The sequence below is a fragment of the Neofelis nebulosa genome, chromosome 7, assembly GCF_028018385.1.
Source record: "Neofelis nebulosa isolate mNeoNeb1 chromosome 7, mNeoNeb1.pri, whole genome shotgun sequence".
Taxonomy (NCBI): domain Eukaryota; kingdom Metazoa; phylum Chordata; class Mammalia; order Carnivora; family Felidae; genus Neofelis; species Neofelis nebulosa.
The window spans coordinates 63423847-63447962 of NC_080788.1; the positions used below are offsets into that span (position 1 = coordinate 63423847).

Consider the following 24116-nt stretch of genomic DNA (forward strand, 5'->3'; position numbering starts at 1 on the left):
GGGAGGGAATGGGAACTGCAGGGGCCCTACAGGGGGCCCACTGCTGGCTGGAGGGAGGAGTGATGACAGACGGAAGGCTTGGAGGGAGGGGACAGAGGATGAATCCTGAAGGCAGTGGGGCATGGAAGCACAGGGCAGTTCCAGAACGGCTTCCACAGGCTGTCGGGCCTTGTTACAGGATCCACTCCAGTAGCCTTAGAATCACTTTTCCGGGGATTATTTTTGTGCTGGGAATCCCCTTAGCTCCAGCCCTCAGTGGCCCCCATCCTCCTGCCCTGGCCCAGACTGGCCAGCAGAGGCAGTTCTAGGGCCTGGGTAAGTGCCCCACAGTTGTTAAGGGGCGGAACAAAGGCTCACATGGGACCTGGGGCAGAAAGCCAGGCCCTCAGAGGGGAAGGAAGTCCTGGGCAGAGCTCCCTGCTCCCCCAGCTAAGCTAAGAAGGGTGATAAGGAGGAGTAGGTTAGGCAAGAGGAAGTGGGCTGGCTGAGGGAGGTTGGGACTGAGCTCCCTGGGCCCAGTCAGTGTTAGGTCCATGCACCCTCAGCAGGCAGCCAGAACTGAGGCTTCACCAAGTGGCCTCCTGCCCCCTGGTGTTCTCACCCCAGGCCCTGGGCACAGAGCAGAGGAGAGAGCTGGGCAAGAGAGCACATTGGAGGCGGTGACAAGGGTTGCTGTGTGTGTGTAGGGTTATGTTTGGTTTGTGGGGGTTCTAGACCTCTGCCAGGCCCAGAGGGCCAAGAGGAGGTATGTGCGGCGGGCGAAGGGCCTGATTGCCTCACTTGTACCTCATTTTCATGGGAGGAAGCATTGAGAAAGAAGAGCTGGGTGTGCAGCAAACTTTGCTTATTCAAACCACCAAATCCCAGCTGTGCCCAGCCCCACCCTCAACACCCACCTCCAGGGTGGTCCCAGCCTCCTCAGCTGTGGGAAGAGCCTCCTATGCTTTAGAGCCCACCTCTGTGGAGGTCCCTTCCCCTGGGGAGCTACTTACACCCTCCCCTCAGGCCCTGCTTGGGCAACAGCATCCCCGGGGGGTCCCCATATTGTTCCTTCTCCAGCTCCTCACCTGCATCTGACCAGAGATTACTCCTGGGACTGAGGCCCCCAGCTCCAAAATGACAAGTTCTCAAGACCCGCCCCTCCGTCCTGAACAGCACATAGAAGGAAGCCCTGAGCAGGAAGTGCTGAGGCACAGGGTGAGGGCGGGGGCTTTGTGGAGGGGAGCCTAACCTCCCTGGGCAGGAGCAGTGACCACAGCCCCCCATTGAAAGCAGGGGGGAGGAGACGGATTTAAAAGACAGATGGGCCTCTGGCCAAAGCACTCAGCTCTGCCCCCAGCCACTGCCACCCGTGGGCTAAAAGAGTATCCAGACTTCCGGACCCGCTCGATCGGGGCGGGTGCCATGTGAGCCCAGCCCGGCTGGCTCTCCTCCTTCGGGCCTTTCTTCCTTCCCTCCTCCTACCCACGGGTGCCTGTCCAGCCTCTCCAAAGAGGGACGCTTAGCAGCATGTCTCTGCTCAACCCTGTCCTGCTGCCCCCCAAGGTGAAGGCTTATCTGAGCCAAGGGGAGCGCTTCATCAAATGGGACGATGTGAGTGGGGCAGGGGCCGTGGGCTGCTGGGGCACTGGGGTGGTGGGAGCCCTGTTGTCAGGGGCCTTGTTGGGGTGGGTGGGTTGGTTTACATCTTCTGGGACCAGGCGCCTGTGTGGCTTGGCCAGGCAGCTGACACAATGGCCTGGATAAACAAACCTGGGGGTGAGGGTGTGTGGCCCTGAGTGTGTGTCCCTGGACTGCAGGGGCTAGGGCTCTGTGTCTGGATGTAAGAAGAGGATGGGCTGCCTGGGTGGTCACAGGAGGGAGTTTCTTTGGGTTTGCGTCTGTCCTTCCCCAAAGCCCCCAAGACAAGCAGGATTTGTTGTTCCTGGTCTCAGTACTAGTGGGAAGAAAGTGCCCCAGAGCTGAGGCAGGGGCAGAAGCAGAGGTGAGCCAGGCCCCTATTCTTGGCACAGAGGGTGCACTCTTGCTCCTCCCCATCTGGCCCTGCCCTGGCCCAGGGGAGCCCCACTCTTCCCATAGCTGCCGTGGGGCAGCTACACAAGGCCGGGGGACCCTAAACGAGAACTGGAGGCTTCTGCTGGGAAGGAACTGATTGACTTCTGCTTCTGCTGGCTGTTTTCAGCCGGGCTCCCTGCCACCCGCCTGTCTGCAAGGAAAGGGGGAAACCACTGCTTTGCCTTGTATCTTTGTTTCCGCTGTCTGTTCCTTCCCAGACTGGGACCTGCTTCCCAGACTCTGGTCCTCCTGGCCCCTGAAAATGTGTGGCGACAGGCCAGGGACTCTCTTGGGCAGTGAGACTAATTTGGGGTCCTTTGTGAAGCTGCTAGGTGGGTCCAGTATTGGAGCCACTGTGGGCTGATCCCAGGAAGGGAACTGGAAGGCTCAGGGGTATGTGTGGGCGGGGGGCCTTAGGGCTGGTTCATTCTTACAGGTGGGATGAAGGGGTTCTGGGTCTGTGAGTTAAGGCAGCCTGGGGCTCTACATTAGGCTGAATAATCTGGTTGCCATGACTATGGGTAGGAGGCCCTGGCTAGATGCTTTCTGCTTCTCTAGAAGTGGTGTGGGGGATGTGGCATGGTGGTGACATGTCCCAGGAGACTGTGGAATGGGGGAAGTGGCTCAGAATGAAAAGTGAAGTGGCCTCTCTCGGTTCCTCTGGGAAGTGTGTGTAACTTGACTGGGCAGAGGGCCATGGCGGGGGGGGGGGGGGACATGCTAGCTGGCCTTCTCTGCAAGCCAGTACCTATGTGGCAGGTTGCCCCCCTCCCTTCCCTGGGGCAGGGCACAGCATGACCCCAGGAGCCTGACCTCCATGAGCAGGAATCTCCCAAGCCTAGTCACGGGGCACATGCACCTGTGGGACAGGGCTCTGCTCAGACTGCCTTTGGCCCAGCTGGCCTATGACTTGAGTATGTCATGTCATGTTGAATAAGCACAATGCAAAAGATGTAATCAACTCCCAACTTAATTCTGTCTCCCACGGTCCCTTTACAGTGTATTTGGTGGGAAAGGCTCTTCTCCTGCCCATGGAGGGAAACTCAGCCAGTCACAAGAGATTCCATTTACTCTTGGGGAACAGACAATCCTATGGTCACTTCTCATAATACCCAATCTTATTTCGGAAACTAGTTATAACTCAAAACTCAAATCTTACTTTGGATGACATCTTCTGCCCTCCTCCTTCTAGGAATGGTTTTAGGTGGACTGCATGTGCTCTGCGAAGGCAGGATTCCCTGATCTTCCACCAAGCCCTCCAGACCATGGGTGCAGGGAGAGATGAGGGAGAGGGGACCAAAGTCCTTCATGAACAGATGCCATCATCAGTTGGCTCATGCTTTCTGAGCCTGGCAGAATGTTAGGCTTATTCTTTCTCTAGTAGACACTTTTGAAGATTCTCCTCAAAGTGAGGAGACCCTCCTTCCCTGAGCTGGTGGTCCCTTATGTAAGGGTCCCTCTGCCATCTCTATTTCAGAAGGTCGCTCAAAATTACTTCTTCAGCCCCTTGGAATCCAGTTACCACTTTCAGTTTCCTATGGTTTTGGACTCTGTCCCTCTTTCCCACAGGCCTCCTCTAAACCTCAGCACATACTCTTGTGTTCACTGCCCCAACAGACTCTGAACTTTGGGTTTATCTAGCACAACCAGCGTCCCAATGCCTCTGACACTCGGTTTCCTGGGCAGGAGTCAGACCCCAGTCTGCTTTGCCCCACAACTGCAGGGGTGACCAAAGCTTTCTAAGTACAGTTGAAACCCCTCACTAGGTTTAAAGCGAGGGGTCAGCACCCCCCCAACCCTCCCTTTGGGAGGGAAGGGAATGGAGTTCACAACACAGGTTTCTCTAAAATTATCCCCCTCCCAAATTGTTTTTTTTCCCCATACTCTAACCACCCCTGACCTGAGAACCTTGTTTTGACCATTGCCTTTGAAAATTCTGCATTTGGTGTGATTTGGTGTGCAGCAACTACCATGCCTTATTCGAAACTTCAATTTTATCATCTTGTTTTATATGCATACGAAGACCATTAAAATGAAAGATAGCCTGTGTGCTCTGTGAGTGGAACAAGAATTTAGAGCCATTCACTGGCTCTTCAGCAAACACGAAGCACTAAGCTCATGGTCTAGCGCATAAACTTATGGTCTAGCTTATGCTACAGCACAGGCTTGTTTCCCTGGAGTCCATAAGCCCTTGGGGATTTTCTGGATAGGCTTCTAGCTGTGTGAACACACACACTGTTATAGCATGTTTCTGGGAAGGCTTTTCAGAAGAGGAGAGACTTGGGGTGCTCTTTGAAGGTATTTCAGGCAGGGTTGGGTTCTTAGGCTTGAAGGTGGGAATGCACTTGGTGTCTATGGGACAGTTGGATGGATTGGTGGGGAGTGGTTTGTGGAGGGGAGATGGTGAGCTCTGAAACCCCTGGCCTGGGCCAGGGAAGCTTGGCCTGAGGTCTCAGAGCAGACAGCTAACCCCTTTTGTCTTTTGTTTTTCTTTCCTTCCTTCCTTCCTTCCTTCCTTCCTTCCTTCCTTCCTTCCTTCCTTCCTTCCTTCCTTCCTTCCTCCCTCCCTCCCTCCCTCCCTCCCTCCCTCCCTTCCTTCCCTCCCCACTTCTGTCTACAGGAAACCACAATAGCCTCCCCGGTTATCCTCCGCGTGGATCCCAAGGGCTACTACTTATATTGGACATATCAGAGTAAGGTGAAGCAGCCCCTACCTACCATGGCCCTGAGCTCCTGCTGATCTGTTGAGTCAAAGCAACCTTTTGATAATGTAGGGGTGGAGGTGTGAATGCTCAGGGAATACAAAAAGACCTGGAAGGGTGGCTCTGGGGGATCTCCTGTGGGCGGAGGCTATTTGCTTTGGGAGGCAGGATGCAGTCACTCCAACCATGGCTGCCTTGGGCCAAGATGTTCCAGACTTAGCATCCCTTGGAGAGAAAGAGAGAGAAAGGAAAAAGAACTGCCACTGAAGGCGGGTTCTCTACCTGTTATTCTGGGTAAACTGGGGGCTCAGAAAGATTAAATAGGGTCTCAGTACCTGGATGGAGGGAAGGGAGTGGAACCTGGGGAGAATCCAGGATAGCATGGGCAAGACCACAGGCTATATGTCCTGAGTAACTTGAATGGCCAGGGAAGGAATGGACAGAGGAAGGGAGGAGGCTCCTATGAGTGGGGAGAACCTGATTGGTGAGAAGGGAAGGGTAGGGTCCAGGCCACCCCAGATAGTCTTGGCTTCTACAGAAGGCAATTGGTCAAGATGTGAAGGGGTGTTGGAAGTTCCCTCCTCTCTGTTCTTCATTCTTGACTGACCTTTTTGTTCTCATCCCTTCTTTGCTCCTACCGGGACACCCTCCAGGAGATAGAGTTTCTGGATATCACCAGCATCAGGGATACTCGCTTTGGGAAGTTTGCCAAGATACCCAAGGTAGGTGGGCCCAGTGGCATCCCAGGCTCAACATGGCCACAAGCTCTGTGGGGTCAACGCAGGAGTCCCTGTGGGTATGGGAAGCCTAATCTCTGGAGCAAGGGGAAGAGTTCCCAAACTGGGTAGCAGGGCCTCATCCCAGAGCGGAGGAAGGGACATGGCTGCTCCTGAGCTTTCCAGAGCTTTGGTACCATAAACAGACATGTCGTGTGGTCAGTTCCTGCCCCTAGAGCACCCTGGACTGTTTGGGTGGTACTGCTTGTGCCCACCCCCTCCCCATCTGGTTTGCCTATATATGCCTAATGCCAGTAGGAAAAGTGGAGGAAGGGATTGGTGGGAAGCTGGGTTCCATGAGACTGGGACCTGAGAATTCATCTTCAAATGAAAAGTGGCAAACAAAATACACAGGACTCCCAGGCCCTGCGGCTAGGTTAATCTCCTCCTGTGGGCTCTCCATCTCCACTCCGGCCCCTGGAGTCGGGGATGGGAAGGTGCGGAGGCCCATGACTCCTCAGATGGGGATGGGACTCCACCCTGGGTGGCCATAGTTCAAATGCTGAGGGGGAGGGACAAGGAGAGCCATAGTGGGCAGGGATGGGGGCATACTTCTGATTCCCGTGTCGCTGCTTGCTGCAGAGCCAGAAGCTCCGGGATGTCTTCAACATGGACTTTCCTGACAACAACTTCCTGCTAAAGACGCTCACTGTGGTGTCTGGCCCTGACATGGTGGACCTCACCTTCCACAACTTTGTCTCCTACAAGGAGAACGTGGGCCAGGTACATGGTGGGGGCACAGCTCGCCTGGGGTGGGCACCTGGGGTAGCCTGGGCTTCCCGTGAGACAGGCCAGGGTTGCAGGGGGTGAGGGCACCTGTGTGGTCAGGGGTGTGACTGCGGTGCCCTGGGGTCCTGCAGAACTGGGCTGAAGATGTACTGGCTCTGGTCAAGCACCCGCTGACAGCCAATGCCTCTCGCAGCACCTTCCTGGACAAAATGTAAGTGCCTGTCTGCCCGGCCTTGGTGTGTGGGGTTAAGTGTGCCAGCCCCAGGGCCTAAGTGAGATGCTTTCTGCCCCACCAGCCTGGTAAAGCTCAAGATGCAGCTCAATCCCGAAGGGAAGATTCCTGTGAAGAAGTGAGTTTCCCCAAATCTCTTCCCACACTTCAGCTCAGCTCCTCAAAGCCTTTCCTCTCCAGGTCTGACCCCTATCTTTGCCTGGTGCCTTTCTCTGCTCCTTCAGTTTTTTCCAGATGTTTCCTGCTGACCGCAAGCGGGTAGAAGCTGCCCTCAGTTCCTGCCACCTCCCCAAAGGCAAGGTGAGTGGTTCTTCTGCCCCAGCCCACCCCCTCTCACCTGAGCTGGCTGTGACAAGAGGCCCAGTGTGGCCAGGTCTGGTCGGGGGTGGTGAAGGCAGGGATGATGGCACAGCCCGGCCAACAGCCCCAAAAGCCAGTTAACCCTAGAGCACCGGGTTCTGATACTAGGCACAGAGACAGAACCAGGGCAGTGGGGGTGAGGTGCCTGGATCCAGAACAGGTTGGTCTACACCGCCTACTCCTGGGTGGCTGTGCGGGCAGTGGGTGGTAGACTGTGTTCAGGGCAAACAGGTGGGTGCATCCCCATTCTAGCCTTGGAATGAAAGGTGAGAGTGAAAGTTCTCACCTAGAGGAGGGAGATAAGGTCAGCAAGGATGGGGACAATCTGCAGGGGTCTGAAATATGGGGAAGGGGTTAGTTGTGCAGTGTGGGGAGAGGAACAGACCAAGCATTGAAGCTGCCAGGACACAGCCTTTAGCTTAACACAGGAAAACATTTTTCCCCTTCTGGCTAAATAATTTAAAATTACAAGCTGTATGCAGGGTCACCCCATGAGGGGCCTTAAGTGGATTACCAAAAAAGAGCCCTCTGGGCAGATGCAGCCCTAGCCCAGTGTTCCTGCCTGGGTAGGGGAGTGGATCTCAGTCCCCTGTGCCCATGGGGGGCACTGCTTGCACCCCATGGAGTTTTGTCTCCTGGTAAGAAATTGTTATGTTATAAATAAATAAAACAAAGACCTCATCGATCACCTGTCCACATGGGTCCTTGGAAGACTACTCCCCCTCCAGGCACAGCTAGTGACTCCTTGATGTAGTCAGTCACAGGAACGCAAGCATAGGGTTAAAGACAGGGTGGAAATGGGCTCCTGCAGAGGGCCCTGCAGCCGGTACTGCTTGCTGCACATCCCCTCTCCTGTTCTCCTGCCTCCTGAGCTCCCACCTTGGCTAAGTCCCCCTTATTTGTCAGCTCTCCTTGTGTCCTGCTAGGACCCACTGACCTACCTCTGCTTGGAGCTGATGGGTCCAAGACCCAGGCTTAGGGAGATACGGGCTGGCTCTCTTGTTCAGACCCTCTGCTCCAAACTATGACTGATGTTGGCCTTCCTGTATGATCCTGGAAGACATGGGTTGGGTTTTTCTGGGATGAAATGCAAAGGCACAGTATCCCTGGAGACCACTAGTCTACTTTCAGTTTCTGCTTCTATAAAGATCCCTAAGCTGGACATTCACGTAAATGGAAGATACAATATGTCAGGCTTCAATCATTTAGCGTGAGGATTTCGAGGTTCTTCCATGTTGTAGCACGCATGAGTACTTCATTCCTTTTTACTGCTGAGTAATATCCTGTAGTTTGGACAGACCACATGTGGCTTATGTATGTTCGTTAGTTGATGACATTTGGGCTGTTTCTACTTTTCGGCTATTTTGAATAATGCTGCTGTTAACATTCGTGTGCGTGATTTTGCCTGGACATATGTCTTCAATTCTCTATACCTAGAGGTAGAATAGTTGGGTCGTGTGGCAACTGTCTATTTAACATTTTGAGGAACTGCCAGATTGTTTTCCAAAGCGACTGACCATTTTACGATCGTACCGGCAATGTACGAGGGTTACAGTTTCCTCACCAACACTTGTTGTTGTCTGTCTTTTTAAAATTGTTGTCATCCTGTGGGAGTGAAGTGGTATCCCATTGTGGTTTTGATTTGCATTTCCCAAATGACTAATGAGACTGAGCATCTTTTCATGTGTTTACTGGTCATTTGCATATCTTCTTTGAAAAAATGTCTATTCAAATCTGCCTGTCTTTCCACTGGGTTATTTGTCTCTTTGCTGGTTGAGTTGTCCCTTTACCGGACATTCGGTGTGCAAGTATTTTCTCCTATTCTGTGGACTTTCTCACTTTCTCGATGGTATGCTTTGAAGCACAAAAGTTTTTAATTAGGGTGAAGTCCAGTTTGTCTTTTTTGTTATTGTTCCTTGGGCTCTTTGGTGTCTCTACTATCGTTGAACTGTCTATTTCTCACTTCAGTTCGGTTGGTTTTTGCTTCGTGCATCTGGGGGCCCTGCTGTTCCGCGCACTGTTTATATTCAAGTTGCGTCTTTTGGAAAAGTTGTCCTCCACTTAAAAAAAAAAAACAAAAAAAAAAAAAACAAAGACAGCTCACTGCTCTGGCAGCAGCATTACTTGCTGCTAACCTTGTTTCCTCCCTGCTCTGGTCATCCCTAGTTCTGATCCTGCCCCAGCCAAGGGTCTAGCCTGTGTCCAAGTTCAGAGGCAAGGCAAACCAGCTAAGCATGCTTTCTGCTCAGCAACCAGCACCTTGAGAAGCCAGTGCTTGGGGGTGTACCTGATGCTGCTCGGCCCGCCCTGAGCCCTCCCTCTGACAGGCCCCCTTGCGCAGGGCTGGGCCTCATTTGTGGGTCTTAGCACTGAGAAGGTGGGACAGGAATGATCAGGTGACTATCCCCCCAGAATGATGCCATCAATCCTGAGGACTTCCCAGAATCCGTCTACAAGAGTTTCCTCATGAGCCTCTGTCCTCGGCCAGAAATAGATGAGATCTTCACTTCCTAGTGAGCTTCCTTAGCTGGGCTGGGCATGGGGAAGGGGTGGTGGCTAAAATCCCACTTGCCATGCTGGGAATTAGGTGGCTTCTCTGGAGGAGGCGGTGGTCCGTGCTCCCCGGCCCAGGGGCTATAGACCTCTCTGGCCTGCAGCCATGCCAAGGCCAAGCCCTACATGACCAAGGAGCACCTGACCAAATTCATCAACCAGAAACAGAGGGACTCCCGCCTCAACTCTTTGCTGTTTCCGCCCGCCCGGCCTGACCAAGTGCGGGGCCTCATCGACAAGTACGAGCCCAGTGCAATCAACGTGCAGAGGGGTGAGGACTAAGGGAGCCCCTCATCCCTGTGGGCCTGACCTGCTCTGGCTGCTGGGCTGCAGCCCTGACAGCTTTCCCTTGCCCCCCAGGCCAGCTGTCACCTGAGGGCATGGTGTGGTTTCTCTGTGGGCCGGAGAACAGTGTGCTGGCCCAGGACAAGCTGATACTCTACCAAGACATGACACAGCCACTCAACCATTACTTCATCAACTCCTCACACAACACCTACCTGACAGGTGACCAGGGTGACCTCACTGTGACTTCTCCTTTTACGGGGGCTGCTCCTGTTCCCTGAATCCATCCCTCGCAGGGATCGCCCACAGGCTGCAAAAGGACAGACTGTGTTGGAGAAGGCTTGGACGAGCTGGACCGGCCTCTGGTGAAGCCCCCGCCTCTCCCTTTTGCTCTGGTGCAGCTGGCCAGTTCTCTGGCCTTTCCTCGGCAGAGATGTACCGCCAGGTGCTGCTGGCTGGCTGTCGCTGCGTGGAGCTGGACTGCTGGAAGGGCAGGCCCCCTGACGAGGAGCCCATCATCACCCACGGCTTTACCATGACCACAGACATCTATTTCAAGGTCAGACTCAGTGTGTGGAAGCTGGAGGCAGTGGCACTAGGGAAGGGCCCTGGGCCATAAGTTCTCTGGGGGTGCAGTTGAAAGGAGGGGGGGGTGGGAGGCCTTGACCAGTGAAGGGACTAGAGGGGACCAGAGGAGACAGGGCCAGCAGTGGCCCTCCAGTTCTGTGTGTGTCCTGAAACTGGGGAGTAGGGACGGGTTCCACTGGGGGTGGGAGGCCTGGAGCACCGACCTCCTCTCGGCTGGGCCCCCTTCTCCTCCAGGAAGCAATTGAAGCCATTGCAGAAAGTGCTTTTAAGACCTCCCCCTATCCTGTCATCCTGTCATTTGAAAACCATGTGGACTCGTACGTATCAGACCTGTTCGGCCTCATTCTCTCTCTTGTCCCATCTCCTGCCTGTAGCTGCCCTCTCCCGACTGTCCCCCACCTCTAGCCATGCCCTCCAGCTCTCTCCTGGGTTTTATAAGTTCCTTGGGACCCCAGGCTCTCCTGTCTGTGTCCCTGCCTCCCTGACCTCCTGTGCCCCTGATGACCCAGGTCAGGGGCCCAAAAAGATGGACAAGAAGGGGGTAGAGCTGCTGAAACCTACCCACTTCTGCTCCTTGCAGACCCCGCCAACAGGCCAAGATGGCTGAGTATTGCCGGACGATGTTTGGGGACATGCTACTCACAGAGCCCCTGGAAAAGTTCCCAGTGAGTGGAATTTGCTGTGGGGCATCTGGGCCTGGGGGCTGGGGGCCCAGGGCAAGGTCAAGGCCAGGTTAAGGAGGCAGATGTTCCCAGAAGATGTTGGGGTTTATTTGGGAAGATTGTGGGACCAGAATCTTATCATCTACCATGTGTCAGGCACCGTGTTGGGCTTTGGGGCTATGTTAGTGACAAAGACACAGTTCCAGCCCTCAGGTTGCTTACCTTTTGGTGGGGAGACAGACAAGTAACCAGGTCGTCACAACCAGGGGCTGCTATGGAAGTACTTGGGGATCAGGGAAGTCTTCCTGGAGGAAGGGATGGCTAAGCTGAAATCTGAGGGGGAAACTGGATTATTTTGGTGAGGGTGGGGAAAGAGTATTCTAGCAGCTGGGCAAGAAGAGTGTTGTCTGAGGAACTGCGTACGTTGGGTCAGGCAGGAGCACAGCACACAACAGGATACGATGGGATGAGAGGCTGGAGAAGCAGGCGGGCCAGATGGAGCACAGGTCGGGTACAGAGTTGCTGAGACTGCACCCTGAAGGGGAGGAGTCGGTACTGACCCTCTCCCCTCTCCCTTCTCCCTCAGCTGAAACCAGGCATCCCCCTGCCCAGCCCCGAGGATCTCCGAGGCAAGATCCTCATCAAGAACAAAAAGAACCAGTTTTCTGGCCCAGCATCCCCCAGCAAGGAGCCGGGTGGGGAGGCTGAGGGCGACTGCCCACCCAGTGCCTCTGTGGGTGAGGGCACAGGTGAGGCGGCCTGGGAGAGGGGGTGTGGGAGGGGGAGCATCTGGAGGGGGAGAGAGGGGCTGGGCCTGGAGGGGATGTATGGGGTCCCCAGGCCCCAGTGCTCACGGAGCTGCGTGTGGCAGCGTGGGCTGGTGAAGAAGGAACAGAGCCGGAGGAGGAAGAGGTGGAAGAGGAGGAGGAGTCGGGAAGCCTGAATGAGGAAGAGATCAAGAAGATGCAGTCGGACGAGGTGTGTAGAGGGCAGCCCCGAGCCCCTTCTGCTGTGTCCTCTGCGGAGCCCTCCAGGTGCGGGCAGGGGGCACCTCCCTGGGTTCTGTACCTGCCCTCCCCTTCTCCACCCTCCCCTCTCTTCCCTAGGGCACAGCGGGCCTGGAGGTGACAGCTTATGAGGAGATGTCCAGCCTAGTGAATTACATTCAACCCACCAAGTTCATCTCCTTTGAGTTCTCTGCCCGTAAGTAAGCATGAAGCAGGAAGAAGGTGGTAAGCTGGAGACGAGGCCAGATTCAAGAGAAGGCCCTTAAGAAGTGCATCCTGACAGCAGAGCAGCTTGATGGGTAGGGAGAAGAGGAAGAAGGACCCCCCCCCCCACTTCCTTGGACTTGGGGACCCTGTCTATAAATAGCCAGCAGAGGAGTCAGGCAAAGGGCTTGTTTACGTGGCAGCGGCTCCCAGTTTGCTGGCACTGTAGTGAGAAACTTGGCACCTACCAGAATGCTCTGGAGTGTGTCCGTGACAGGCAGGCCACTTATGACAGGCCATCTTAGCCCTGTTGGCCTGAGGCTCCTGCAGCCTTCTGCAGGTGCTGTGGCTCTCAGGGATGAACGGAGCCTCGGGCTGGCCCAAGCCCAGGAGCCCTGTCCCCTCCCCCACCTCCTATCTCCCCACCCCAGGCAGGAGAACTCCCAGGCAGGGCCAAAGGCAGAGGCAAGGGACAGTGCACATCTGCCCCTTGCACCCTTCCCTTCCTGTGCACACCTATGCTGTTCAACTTCTCCTGACACAGGCATAATGCATTCCCCTCATCCTCTGGGCGTGCCCCCCCATGTAAACACCTCTTTCTGCACACACTTGTGCAGTGTGTACCTCTGCAACATTGACTCCTCATTCCTGGACCCGCACCCTGCAAACTCACCTGTGCTCAGCCATGGCGTGTCCGATCCTTGATGTATATCCTCCCTCCCCTGCCCCCAGCCCTGATGTTCAGATATAACTTGCATGCTCACTGTCTGCATATCACAGCATGTTCCTGTACCATCCAGGGCACACACCCCTCACTCTGCAGGACTGTGGCACACACCCCATCCCTGTGCACGTCTCCCACATATACCCTTTGCCCCCAGCACACCGTTACCCACATGGATCTGCACATCAGCTTGGCCCCCTAAGCCCTTGGCCCTCAGTAGAAATGCTGCGTTGAAGGGATCTCTGTGCTGGAGGGAGCTAGCCTAAAGGGAGGGGAGGGAGGAGGGAGGAGGACAGCCTGACATGGGCCCCCTGCCCTTTCTCTCCGACACAGAGAAGAACCGAAGTTATGTCATCTCCTCCTTCACAGAGCTCAAGGCTTATGACCTGCTCTCCAAGGCCTCGGTGCAGTTTGTGGAGTATCCTTGAGGCCTCAATAGCCAGGGTCCCTGGTGGGGGTGGAGGGTTGGGGACAGGGCTCCCAGAAGGAGCTGTTGGGTCCTTCTGGTGTGGGCGGCCTTTGGCCGGGCTCCTAAACTCCGAGACAGCTACAACAAGCGCCAGATGAGCCGCATTTACCCTAAGGGCACCCGCATGGACTCCTCCAACTACATGCCCCAGATGTTCTGGAATGCTGGTTGCCAGATGGTTGCCCTCAACTTCCAGACGATGGGTGAGGGTACTCCTAGGCCCCTGAGAACCTTCTCCTGCCCCCTGCCTCTCCCACCTTCACCCCATCCCTGTGGGGAGGGGGGGTTCTTTAGAACAGCTCGGTGTCTTTAGAACATCAGTGTCCTGATGTTTGTTCAGGCTGTGGGAGCACGTGCAGGTGTGTGAGCGGTCAGGGATCTAAATGCATTAGCTCATGCCTATATGATTGCACGTGTACGGGTATGTACGTGAAGGTGCCAGGGTGCTGGCGTGGGTTCTGGCTGCTCTGCCTGAATGGGCCCATCGAAACACCTGCTTCGCTGGCCTCAACTTCCACAGCGAGCTGTGGTCTGGTCGTGGCTTTGTTCCTGCTGACTCCAGGTTGTGGAGCTTTCCTGAGAGATGAGACACCCCAAGGGAACAGGCTAGGTCATGAGAGACCCTCATTCTCACAGTCAGCCCAAGCGCCCCATTCACAAGATAGGAGAGGCTGAGAAATGTAGGACACAGAGACTGGGTGCAGACCGAGTGCCGGGCCTTCCTCACTGAGTGCCCCTGTCCCCCCAGACCTGCCCATGCAGCAGAACATGGCGCTGTTTGAGTTCAATGGGCAGAGTGGCTACCTCCTCAAGCATGAGTTCATGCGCCGGCCAGACAAGCAGTTCAACCCCTTCTCAGTGGACCGCATCGATGTGGTGGTAGCCACCACCCTCTCCATTACGGCAAGGCCCTGAGGTGGACAAGTGGCCGGGAGGGCTGGGGACTTGAGGAGAAAGACACAGAGAGCTCTACTCCTCCCCTCCCAACCCCCCTCCCCTGATATCCTGAAAACTTCAGCCCAAGCCAGTTCGTGCAGTAGCAAGTTGCCTTGGAAACTGCCTCCTCCTCAGCACTGGAAGCTGCCTCTCGGTCCCCATGGAAACCAAGGGGAAGGGCTGAGGCTGGGATGGGGGAGGGGAGAAGAGTAGGCAGAGTGGGTCCACAGGAGCCCCAGGCCCTGGGGGAGGGCGCTGTTCCTTCCTTGCCCGGGGAGGGAGGTGGGGAGGCCCACACTTCTTCCCTGAATGCTGGAAACACCTGGTCGCCAAGAGCTTAGCTGTAACCCTTGAGCCACACAGCCCCAGCTGAATGGGGCTCTTCATAGTATGCAAGAATGGATGCTTTAGCCACAGGAGCTGGAGGCCCCAGGTGCTAGGGAAGGGCCTGGGTGGGGGAGCTGACGCCGGCCTCCCATGGGCCCCCACCCCTAGGTGATCTCTGGCCAGTTCCTGTCAGAACGCAGTGTGCGCACCTATGTCGAAGTGGAGCTGTTTGGCCTTCCTGGGGACCCCAAGAGGCGCTATCGCACCAAGCTGTCACCCAGTGCCAACTCTATCAATCCTGTCTGGAAGGAGGAGCCCTTTGTCTTTGAGAAGGTGGGGACCTAGGGCAGGGGCTGGGGTCTGTCCCTACTTCTTGGCCTCTACTTATAGAAAAGAGGAACTAAATAAAGGGACTTCCTTCATCCTCTCCCCTCCCCTCCCCTCCCCCCATGGCTTCCTGATTTTTAAGAGTCCCAAATCCGCGTTTACAGAAATTTGTGAGCAGGTGCGTGCGTGCATGTGTGTGTGTGTGTGTGTGTGTGTGTGTGTGTGTGTGTGTGTATGTGTGTATGTTCATGTTAGGATGAGAGGCAGAAATGTGAACTCCCAGTCGAGGGTACAGAATGCCACAGAATGGTGAGGGTCTTTTGCTCTGCTCCCATTGGATGCTCATTGGCAAGGCTGTCAAGGGTTGCCTGCACCAGGACCCCCGAGCCCTGGGCTGCATACCCAGCCCTTCTCCCCTGCGTGGACCAGCCATGGCATGAGCTGAGAGGATGCCTACGTGTGTGGCCTAGAGTGTGCCAAATCTGGTAACACCTGCCATGTTCTCACACTGACACTAAGACTTCTGAAGCTAGGGAGGTGGGTAGGTTGGCCACCTCCTAGCTTGTCCTGTCCCGAACTCTCCTTAGATCTTGATGCCTGAGCTGGCCTCCCTCAGGGTGGCTGTAATGGAGGAAGGCAACAGATTTCTTGGACACCGCATCATCCCCATTAATGCCCTGAATTCTGGTAAGGATGGAGTCCTTCTTTGCTGTTGTCAGCCAGTCTGAGACGAAGGCCAGTATTAGGAGCCTGTCCAGAGGGTGGGGCTGCTTCAGGGAGGTGGCCCTGAGACCTTACCTAACCCTCTCAAGTTATCAGCCCTAAGGAATGTGGCAAGAATAGGAAACTGACAGAGGTGAGGCCTCTGCCCACCTATCAGAATGTCTGTAATATTCTGGAACTACTGGGGCAATTTCCCAAGTAGCTGATACTTACTGGGCACTTAAAATGAGTTAGGGCTTAGAACACGTTCTCACTTAATGCTAACAATAACCACATGGGTAGACCCTAGTCACCCCATTTCACAGCTGAGGAAAATCTCAGAGATTTAAACTAATCTGCCCAAGGTCACACAACCAGGAAGGTGCAGAATCATACTCAGGCTCTGGCCTCTCTGACTCTAAAGCCAGGAGTCTTGAGTACCTAGCTGCTCCTGTGCAGTGCTGGGCAGCAATGAGCATGGCTTACTGCCCACCCTGCCATGCCCAACAGGCTACCACCATCTGTGCCTGCACAGCGAGAGCAACATGGCCCTTACCATGCCTGCGCTTTTTGTCTTCCTGGAGATGAAGGACTATGTACCTGACACCTGGGCAGGTAGGAGGCCCTTAGTATGTTGGGAGCCGGGATCCACTCACTCCCCCTCCCCCTCCTCAAGCCAGCCTCCAGAGTGGGGCAGGACAGGGCATCCTGGGGTAGGTGAGGATGGGGGAGGCTTCCAGGTACATCTCCATACCAGGCCAGTGATGCCCCTCTGCACCCAGATCTCACCGTGGCTCTTGCCAATCCCATCAAGTTCTTCAGTGCCCACGATAAGAAGTCTGTGAAGCTTAAGGAAGCCATAGGAGTTCTGCCTGAGGTCTGTGCTGCCTGGTTCAGGAGCTTTGTCCTCTGGGAGGGAAGATGAGGGAGGAGGCAGAGTCCTAGGTTGAAAGACCAAGAGATGTTGGTGCTATGTTCCGAATCTGCTCTCCCTACACAGAAACCCTTCCCACCCGGGAGTCCAGTCGCCGGCCACGTCAATGGGGCACTGGCCCCACTGAGCAACGGGTCTGCAGGTAAGCACTGCAGGGTCCTCCCACAGACTCGAAGGGCCTCGACCTCTCCAGCGGTACCCACAGCATCCCCCAAAAATAGACTTTCACCTGGGATGGGAACAACTGTGTGAGAAGTCGCAGCACCAGGAAAGTGTGCTACAGGGGGTCCATAATGCCACCCCCCCCACCCCCCAGGAAGGGGAGAGTAGGCTACAGAACTAATCCCCGTCCCGCACCTCTCAGCCCACGCTGTGGCTCTTGCAGCAGCCGGGGCCAGGGCCAGGGCCAGGGAGGAGGCCGTGAAAGAAGCTGCGGGTAAGGCCTGCTGAATCCGAGTGATCTTGGGAACGAGTCTGGGGAGGGTCCTAGACTCCTGGGGGGTGGGTGGGGGGATCTGGGAGGCGGCGCACCTCACCCCGGCCCCCGCAGAGCCACGGACGGCCAGCCCGGAGGAGCTGCGGGAGCTGAAGGGCGTCGTGAAGCTGCAGCGGCGGCACGAGAAGGAGCTGCGGGACCTGGAGCGGCGCGGCGCGCGGCGCTGGGAGGAGCTGCTGCAGAGGGGCGCGGCGCAGCTGGCCGAGCTGGGGCCTCCGGGCCCGGGGGGCTGCGGGGGCCGCAGGCTCGGCGCGAGCAAGGGCTCCCGCAAGAAGAGGTAAGGGCGGCGGCGGCGGGCCCTGCCCTCCGAGGCGGGCTCAGGGCCTGTCCCCACACGTGGCCTCCACAGGACCCCGCTCTGCGAGGAGGCCGCCGGGGCCGCGCCGAGCGAGGGCCGCGAGGGCCCCGAGGGCGCGGACGCGCGCGCGCAGGAGCTGAAGGACCGCCTGGAGCTGGAGCTGCTGCAGCAGGGCGAGGAGCGGTACGAGTGCATCCTGAAGCGCAAGGAGCAGCACGTGGCCGAGGTGCCCGGGCGGGGGAGGGGAGGGAGCCACAACCCAACCAACACCACCCGGTCCCCACCGCCTCACAGCAAAGGGCTCCTCTAGCCAAGCCCATCCTTGCACAATCGCCCCCCCCCCCCCCTCCGCACCTCCCGCAGCAAATCGCCAAGATGATGGAGCTGGCCAGAGAGAAGCAGGCTGCGGAGCTGAAGACCCTCAAGGAGACCTTGGAGACGTATGATTGCCTCCCGCCCATGCCTGACTCTTATCTCCCAGGAGGGCTCAGGCCCCTCAGAACATCTTCCTGATGCTTGTCTTTCTGCAGTGATACCAAAGAGATGAAGAAAAAGCTGGAGGCCAAGAGGATAGAGCGGATCCAGGCCATGGTCAAAGTCACCTCGGACAAAATGGCTCAAGAAAGGTGAGCCCTGGAGGGAGGCCCAGGCCTCAGACTCCAGGGCGGGTCTGAGAAGGGACCACTCCAGGTGGGAGGGGGCCTGTCTACAAGTGGATCCTGACTTACTTTCCAGAGATGTGCCTGTCCCCTGGGTTTCGAAAGTTAATCCCATTTCTGTCACCTCTGATCAGAGTGTCCTCCTTAGGCAAAACACAGAAGCCATCAGAAAGGAGAATCAAAATTCTCAGAAAGGAGAATTTAAGGGAAAACCAATCATACAAAGAGGGAGGTGCAACCTTGGGACAGTAGCTCCCCCCCCCCCCCCCCCCCCCCCCCCCGGCCACACACCTTGTAGGACAGTGCACTTCAGTGAGGAAGCCCTTTCCTCAGACAGTCCCTGGAGCTCCCAGTGGCCCCTCAAGTCCTCCTTAGGTCCCCATGATTACCCCCTCTGGCTGGTTCTGCTCTTAGGGTGGAGTTCTCATTTTGTCTACACCCTGAGGAGACTTGGTCTCATTCAACTCTTCCTAGGGCCCCCCTGCCCTCTCTGAAACTCTGATCACCCCAACAGGCTGAAGAGAGAGATTAACAACTCTCACATTCAGGAGGTGGTGCAAACCATCAAGCAGGTGTGTAAGAGCTGTGTCCTTCATACACACACACATGTGCGTGCGCACACACACACACACACACACACACACACACTACATAGGAGGGAAGGGGTGGTCCCAGGCCTTTACTTTGCCTTTAAGAGATGCACAGTCCAGAGCAGGCCCTGCAGCTAGGGATGGGAGGAGGCAATAAAGAGGAAGAGGAGTCCCCAGGCTATCCCATGGTTCTGGCCTTTGTGGGAGGGTGGGGTACCAGCCTAAGGGGATCTGTCTGTGGCCAATCACCCTGGATGGAAATGTTAAGGGGCTAGATGGCCAGGGGAGGATGGGATGTGAGGGGGGCTTCCTGAGGCTCCGAGAAGTCAGAAAAGGAAGGAAAACCCTGCTGAGAATGGACCTAACCGCCCCCCCCCCCCAGGACCATTAACAACACTAACACAGCTCGCTTTTACTGAGACCTGACCTCATACCAGGCTCTCAACCAGGTACTTGACTTGAACCGTCTCATACACTCCTGCACAATCCAGCAAGACACACTATTCATTTTACAAATTTGAAAGAACTGTTTGAAGGGTAACAAATTTGTCCCCAGTCTTACAGCTGGTTAACTGGGACTGTAGCTGGATTCCAAGCCAGGTTGCCTGTCTGTGCTATCCTGATTCCCTGCCTCTCACTCCCACCCAGATGACAGAGAACCTGGAGAAGCACCAGGAGAAGCTGGAGGAGAAGCAGGCAGCTTGCCTGGAGCAGATCCGGGAGATGGAAAAGCAGGTGACAGGGACCACTACACTGGCCACCAGCAGAGTTGGCCTGCCCCGGGGAGCTGCCAGTCAGGGGATGGGGTGAGGGGAAGGGGACTCAGCCTTCACTGGTGGACCACAGGCCCCGATTCCCACGGGGTCCTGGGGCCCTTTAAGAGGAGGTAGTTCTATACATCTCTTTGCCTGGTTGGTACCCCCTTCCCTGAGAGGTTCCCTGATGGTCTCCGCTACCCTCCACCTCCCACCCCAGTCTCCTGGGAGCTCTGAACAGACTGGGCATCTCCTTGTCTGACTGTCCAGAGAGTGGGCGGTTGGCCCCTTCTGAGACAGGTGGTGGTCTTTGCTGTCCCCACAGTTCCAGCAGGAGGCACTGGCAGAGTATGAGGCCAGGATGAAGGGCTTGGAGGCCGAGGTGAAGGAGTCAGTGAGGACCTGCCTCAGGGACTGCTTCCCCTCTGAGGCCAAGGACAAGCCTGAGAGATCCTTTGGGGCCTTCAAGGAGCTGTGTGAGCAGGACCCACTCACAGCAAAGACAGATGCCCAGGAGAGTCGCCTCTGATGCCCCCATCCCACTGGGACATTCTGTAAGGACATTCGTTCTTTTCTGGGATGTGGCTCCATCCCCCTGGGAGGAAAGGCCCCCGCATTCTAAGGCTGTCAGAAGCTGGGGCTCCCTTGGACTCTGGAGCCCCCTCCTCCAGCTAAGCTGGAGAAGGAGGCAGGAACCTGGTACCATCAGGGCAGGGGCCTGTCTGGGTTTAGAGGCCCTCTCCAGTCGGACTTCCTGCTCTTCATCCCTCACTTCTTCCTCTGAATGAGTGTCACAGATTCATTGAGGGCACAAGAATATGGACTGGGAGGCAGGAAATGGGGTCCTGGCCGCACTCCACCTTTCCTAGTGAGCAACCATTGGTGCCCCACTCCGGACTCACTGTTCTCACCTGGAGGGTTAGGTCTGGCCACCTGGAACCTCCACTCTAGCACCTCTAGTTCAAGCAGGACCAAACTCCAAACCCTGCTGCTGTGAGGCCCCATCTCAGACCTGTCCTGAGTTGGCCTCCTTGTCAGCTCCCTGATGTGGAGCCTGGCACTACCTCCAAGCTCCCTGGGGACAGCTGCTTCCGGGATCCCAGGCTGAGGTCCCTTCCCTGGCCTCCTGCCTGTGGGGGACGGGAGGCTGACATGGAAAAGCTGCCTCAGATGTCTGGTCTCTGAGACACTGGGCCTCTGGCTCGCAGGGAGGGGCCAAGGAAGGCCTTTGGGACACTCTTCTAGGCCTGGGGGGGGGGTGGTTACTTCCTAGTATGCACCCCTATGCAGGCTGCCTGACAAGGTCAGTATCATTTTCTCTCCTGCCTTTATGAAATTTATTTATTTTTTCCCCTTCTTACTGCTACTGAAAAGAACCCTGTCCCAATATTTCCTGCCTAAGCCTGGTCTCTGCTCTACAGCTAAGAAATGGGAGGCAGGGGTAGTATGCTCCTGAAATGAAACAGCCTGGGGAATAAAATAAAAAAAACCCTTTGGGAGCTGAACCCCAGGATGAAGTGCCTTCCAGAGCCCAGTGGAAAGGAATGGCCCTGCCTCTGGGCACGAAGGGGATTCACTTCCCCTTCTGGCAGCTCTGATGCCACAACCACTGGAAAATGAGGTCACTCCTTTTCTCCACCCGCCCCCAGATGTGGGCTTTCCTTGTCTCCACCCTCAGGGCTTGCAGCAGAAGAGCCTACTGCAAAGGTGCCCCCCACCCTCTTGGGGAGCTGTGAACCTCCAGGCCACCTGGGCCCCTTTAGGCAGACTTAGAGTGATCACATTCTTAGGCCCCCGTGGTAGTTATGGTTGAACCCAACACTTGCTCGACAGGGGCTTGTGGGCAGCTGTTCGCCGCATCTGTGGCATGGTCCCAAATCCCAAATGGGAATAGGCACTGGCCTGGGAGAAGCCAGGTGGGGATTGATTCTGGGAAGAGGTTGTTTTCTTATCAGAGAGTTATAACAAATGCCATTAGCTCTGAGCACCTGTGCCTTCGAAAAATAAACAACCACCGCCACCACCCTACATACCTCTGGGGGCTGGACCTCTGGGATCTCAGCATTCCCGGGTTGCAGGTTGAGACTAGGGGTCCTGCTCATTCACAGCAGTAAGGCCTGTCATTGACACGTCCAGCCTGCATACACACTGGATACAGCCAAGGGTGGGACACTTGTACCCTAGAGCAGTGTGCTGTCTTTAGTTCTCCTGCTGGGCACTCCACTGCCCCATCTCCCTGCCAGCCCAGGGGTAGAACCGTGTAGGGATGAGGATCCAGGCTAGACGAGCTCACTGACCCAGGCACGTGGGCATAAGCCAGAGCCAGTGCCAAATAGAGTCAACTGGACAGTCCCCTGTTTTTGGCCGAGACTGCTGAGGGGAAGGAGAAGCTGCCTTCCCCGAGCCTCTCAGCCAGACCGGGCAGTTTCCCGGCCCCAGTGTGGAGCTGGGAAGCCCAGGAATAGGGAAGGAAAAGCAATCCTGCCTCTTGGAGAGGCCTCTGCATAGCAGGTTGGGGGCCAGCCCCAGATACCCACCTCCCTGCTTTCTGTCCTCTGGAAAAAGGGCAAGGTGTCCCCCTGGGAAAATGTCATAGTCTTTGGGCCCTGGAGATGAGTTAATCTCTGGCTGTAGGGGATGTGCAGAGGAGAGGTTGATGCCTTCCCTCAGGGCCCTGAGCTGGTGAATTCCTGCTGTGTATCTGTGGGGCTGGGGCAAGGTTCCCCGTCCATTCATCATGCCTCAGTTTCACCTTTTACATGAAGAGAAGGGTCCCCGCCCCTTCCCAGTCCCATTGCTGACTCAGATACTAGAGTCCCCTGCTGACTCACCCCACCCCCTGCACCCCCCACCCCCTCCCCGGCTCTCTGGATCTCCCAGGCGTGTGCCACCTGGCCCAACCCTGCTGAGGTGGTGCAACATGACAGGGTGAGGGGGCTGGTGACACTTGAGGGGGAAAGAAAGGGGTCTGGGAGGGGTGCTGGCTGCAGACATAATGACAGACTGCAGACCTGAGCCTAGCGCCTCTGGGAGGAAGCTCTTTTGCCAGCCTGGGGCCTGCCCGGGGGGAAGAGGCTCAGCAGGTGGAGGGGAGGAGAGTGTGGAGTGCCTGCCTGCTCCCTGCCTCAGCTCCATCTCTTGTCAGCCTTCAGCTCCCTAAGCGACAGCTTCTAATTCTGGCTGTTGGGGCCTCTGCTCTGCAGCACCGTCTCAGCTCTTCCCCCCCCCCCCCCCCCGCCAGTTTTGCTATTTCTTTTCTGCTCAGAACCTACTGAGCCTACGGAAAAGTCAGAGCTAGGGCTCCAGGGCCTGAGACCCGCCACAGGCCTGGCTGGCTTGGTGATGACAGATGGGGCAAATGCACTGGCTGCTCCTTCTAAAGAGTGGCCAGCATGGCGCTGTCTGCCAAGCCAGGGTGGAGGCCCTGACAGGAACCTCTGACTCCTGTGCTTCCCTGGAACTGTCTCCATCCATCCCAGGAACAGAGGCGGAAGCCCCAATGAGGAGGGAGTCCATGGTTCTTTAGGACAGAGCAGTGACCCATTCCATGTTCCCGCTGCTTCTCTCCTCTACCTGGGGTGTGTCGCTGCCTGGCTTGTCAGGCGGGCCTGCCACATGCAGATTCCAGGGTTACCTCCTTCCCCGACTCTGGAAACAGGAGGGAAGAAAGCAATTTCCCTCATGCTGCAAAAAGGGGAATTGAGTCATGAAGGGAAGGAAAGCCTTTCTTCTGCTGAGGAGGGGGAGAGCTTTCCTGCACCCCCACTGGGGTTGGAGAGTCTATACTCACCCTGAGGCGACACCCCAGGAGGGGCCCCCATGTCTGGGGTGGGTGAGTTTGGATTTTCTACACTCTGAATAACCATGTAGCTCTTTCCCTGACACTCTCTAGTTTGATCTTGCCAGAAGTAGGCAGGGCTAGTATTGTCGGCTTCATTTTGCAGATGAGACAATGCAGGCCTGGAGCCACACTGCTAATAAATGCCTTCAAGCTGTGACTTAACTCCAATGTCAAATGCTGTGCCCTTTTTGTGACACCAGGAGAGAAAATGGGCAGAGCAGAGGGATTAAAGAATGAGAGAAGATAAAGGGAGTGGGAGCTTGACAGTGTGTACAGGTATATATCACATGCACACACACCACCACCGCCACTGCCCAGAACAGAGGGGTGTGGGAGTCCCAGCCCCATAGCTGGGCTCAGGATGCCAGTGGGCATCCCTGAAGCCTGGGAGCTGGAGAAAGGCAAGAAGCCTGGAGTGCAGGGCCCAATGTGCACTTTGCCACTCACCCATCTGAGCCCACTGTCTTCTTTCTGGAAGGGCAAATCCTCTTCTTGCCCAGAACCTTTCCACAGGCGGCTCCTGCTGCAAAGCATACTATCAATGCTCTGCCCATGCTCAGGACACCTTTATGATTCCCTTAATTTCCTGTCTTCTATAGGAAGGTTCTCCGTAAAGCAGCCCTCAATACTGTCCCCTATAGGTGTTTTTCTTGCTTCCTGGCCTGGCCTCAGTAACCCTGTCTGGAATGTCTTCCTCATTTCCTAGCAGCCAGATCCCCCACAGGCTTGAAGACCACCTCAGAAGTCCTGTCTTCAGACTTCCTCCAGAGCCTTCTCCTCCCCACAACTCCACCTTTTCCTCTGAGCACTGTCTCAGTTTTGTATTTAACCTATGTATTGAGCCCTTGGTGATAGCCTCTACTTTTTTGTCCGGGTCTTGTCTTCCCTGCTTGGGAGGGAAGGTC

General features: G+C 56.1%; 1 protein-coding gene and 1 long non-coding RNA gene across 11 annotated transcripts; one reads left to right on the forward strand and one right to left on the reverse strand.

Moving 5' to 3' along the window:
- Positions 1-1186: 1186 nt before the first annotated feature.
- On the forward strand, positions 1187-24004 carry PLCB2 (phospholipase C beta 2). 10 transcript variants are annotated; one of them, XM_058738204.1, is made up of 33 exons: positions 1188-1593; positions 4676-4753; positions 5411-5479; positions 6116-6256; positions 6394-6473; positions 6559-6612; positions 6719-6794; positions 9267-9367; positions 9512-9678; positions 9768-9914; positions 10094-10251; positions 10515-10597; positions 10861-10945; positions 11529-11691; positions 11814-11920; positions 12049-12145; positions 13211-13295; positions 13425-13549; positions 14095-14249; positions 14778-14942; positions 15524-15623; positions 16149-16253; positions 16421-16515; positions 16639-16714; positions 16937-17008; positions 17123-17345; positions 17418-17592; positions 17730-17806; positions 17897-17992; positions 18540-18597; positions 19264-19350; positions 19696-19924; positions 23853-24004. In XM_058738204.1, the coding sequence occupies exons 1-32, from the start codon at positions 1510-1512 to the stop codon at positions 19897-19899; spliced, it is 3588 nt and encodes a 1195-aa protein (XP_058594187.1). In that variant the 5' UTR covers positions 1188-1509; the 3' UTR covers positions 19900-19924; positions 23853-24004. The 10 variants fall into 10 exon arrangements, 9 of the variants coding, with proteins under 9 accessions (XP_058594190.1, XP_058594193.1, XP_058594192.1 ...); XM_058738203.1 differs by lacking the exon at positions 23853-24004 and having other exon boundaries at positions 19696-23373; XM_058738205.1 differs by lacking the exon at positions 23853-24004 and having other exon boundaries at positions 16958-17008; positions 19696-23373.
- On the reverse strand, positions 8529-10003 carry LOC131516763 (uncharacterized). The gene is made up of 2 exons (XR_009264224.1): positions 9908-10003; positions 8529-8914 (listed from the first exon to the last, which is right to left on the reverse strand). It is a non-coding gene; the product is annotated as an uncharacterized LOC131516763 (long non-coding RNA).
- Positions 24005-24116: the final 112 nt, after the last annotated feature.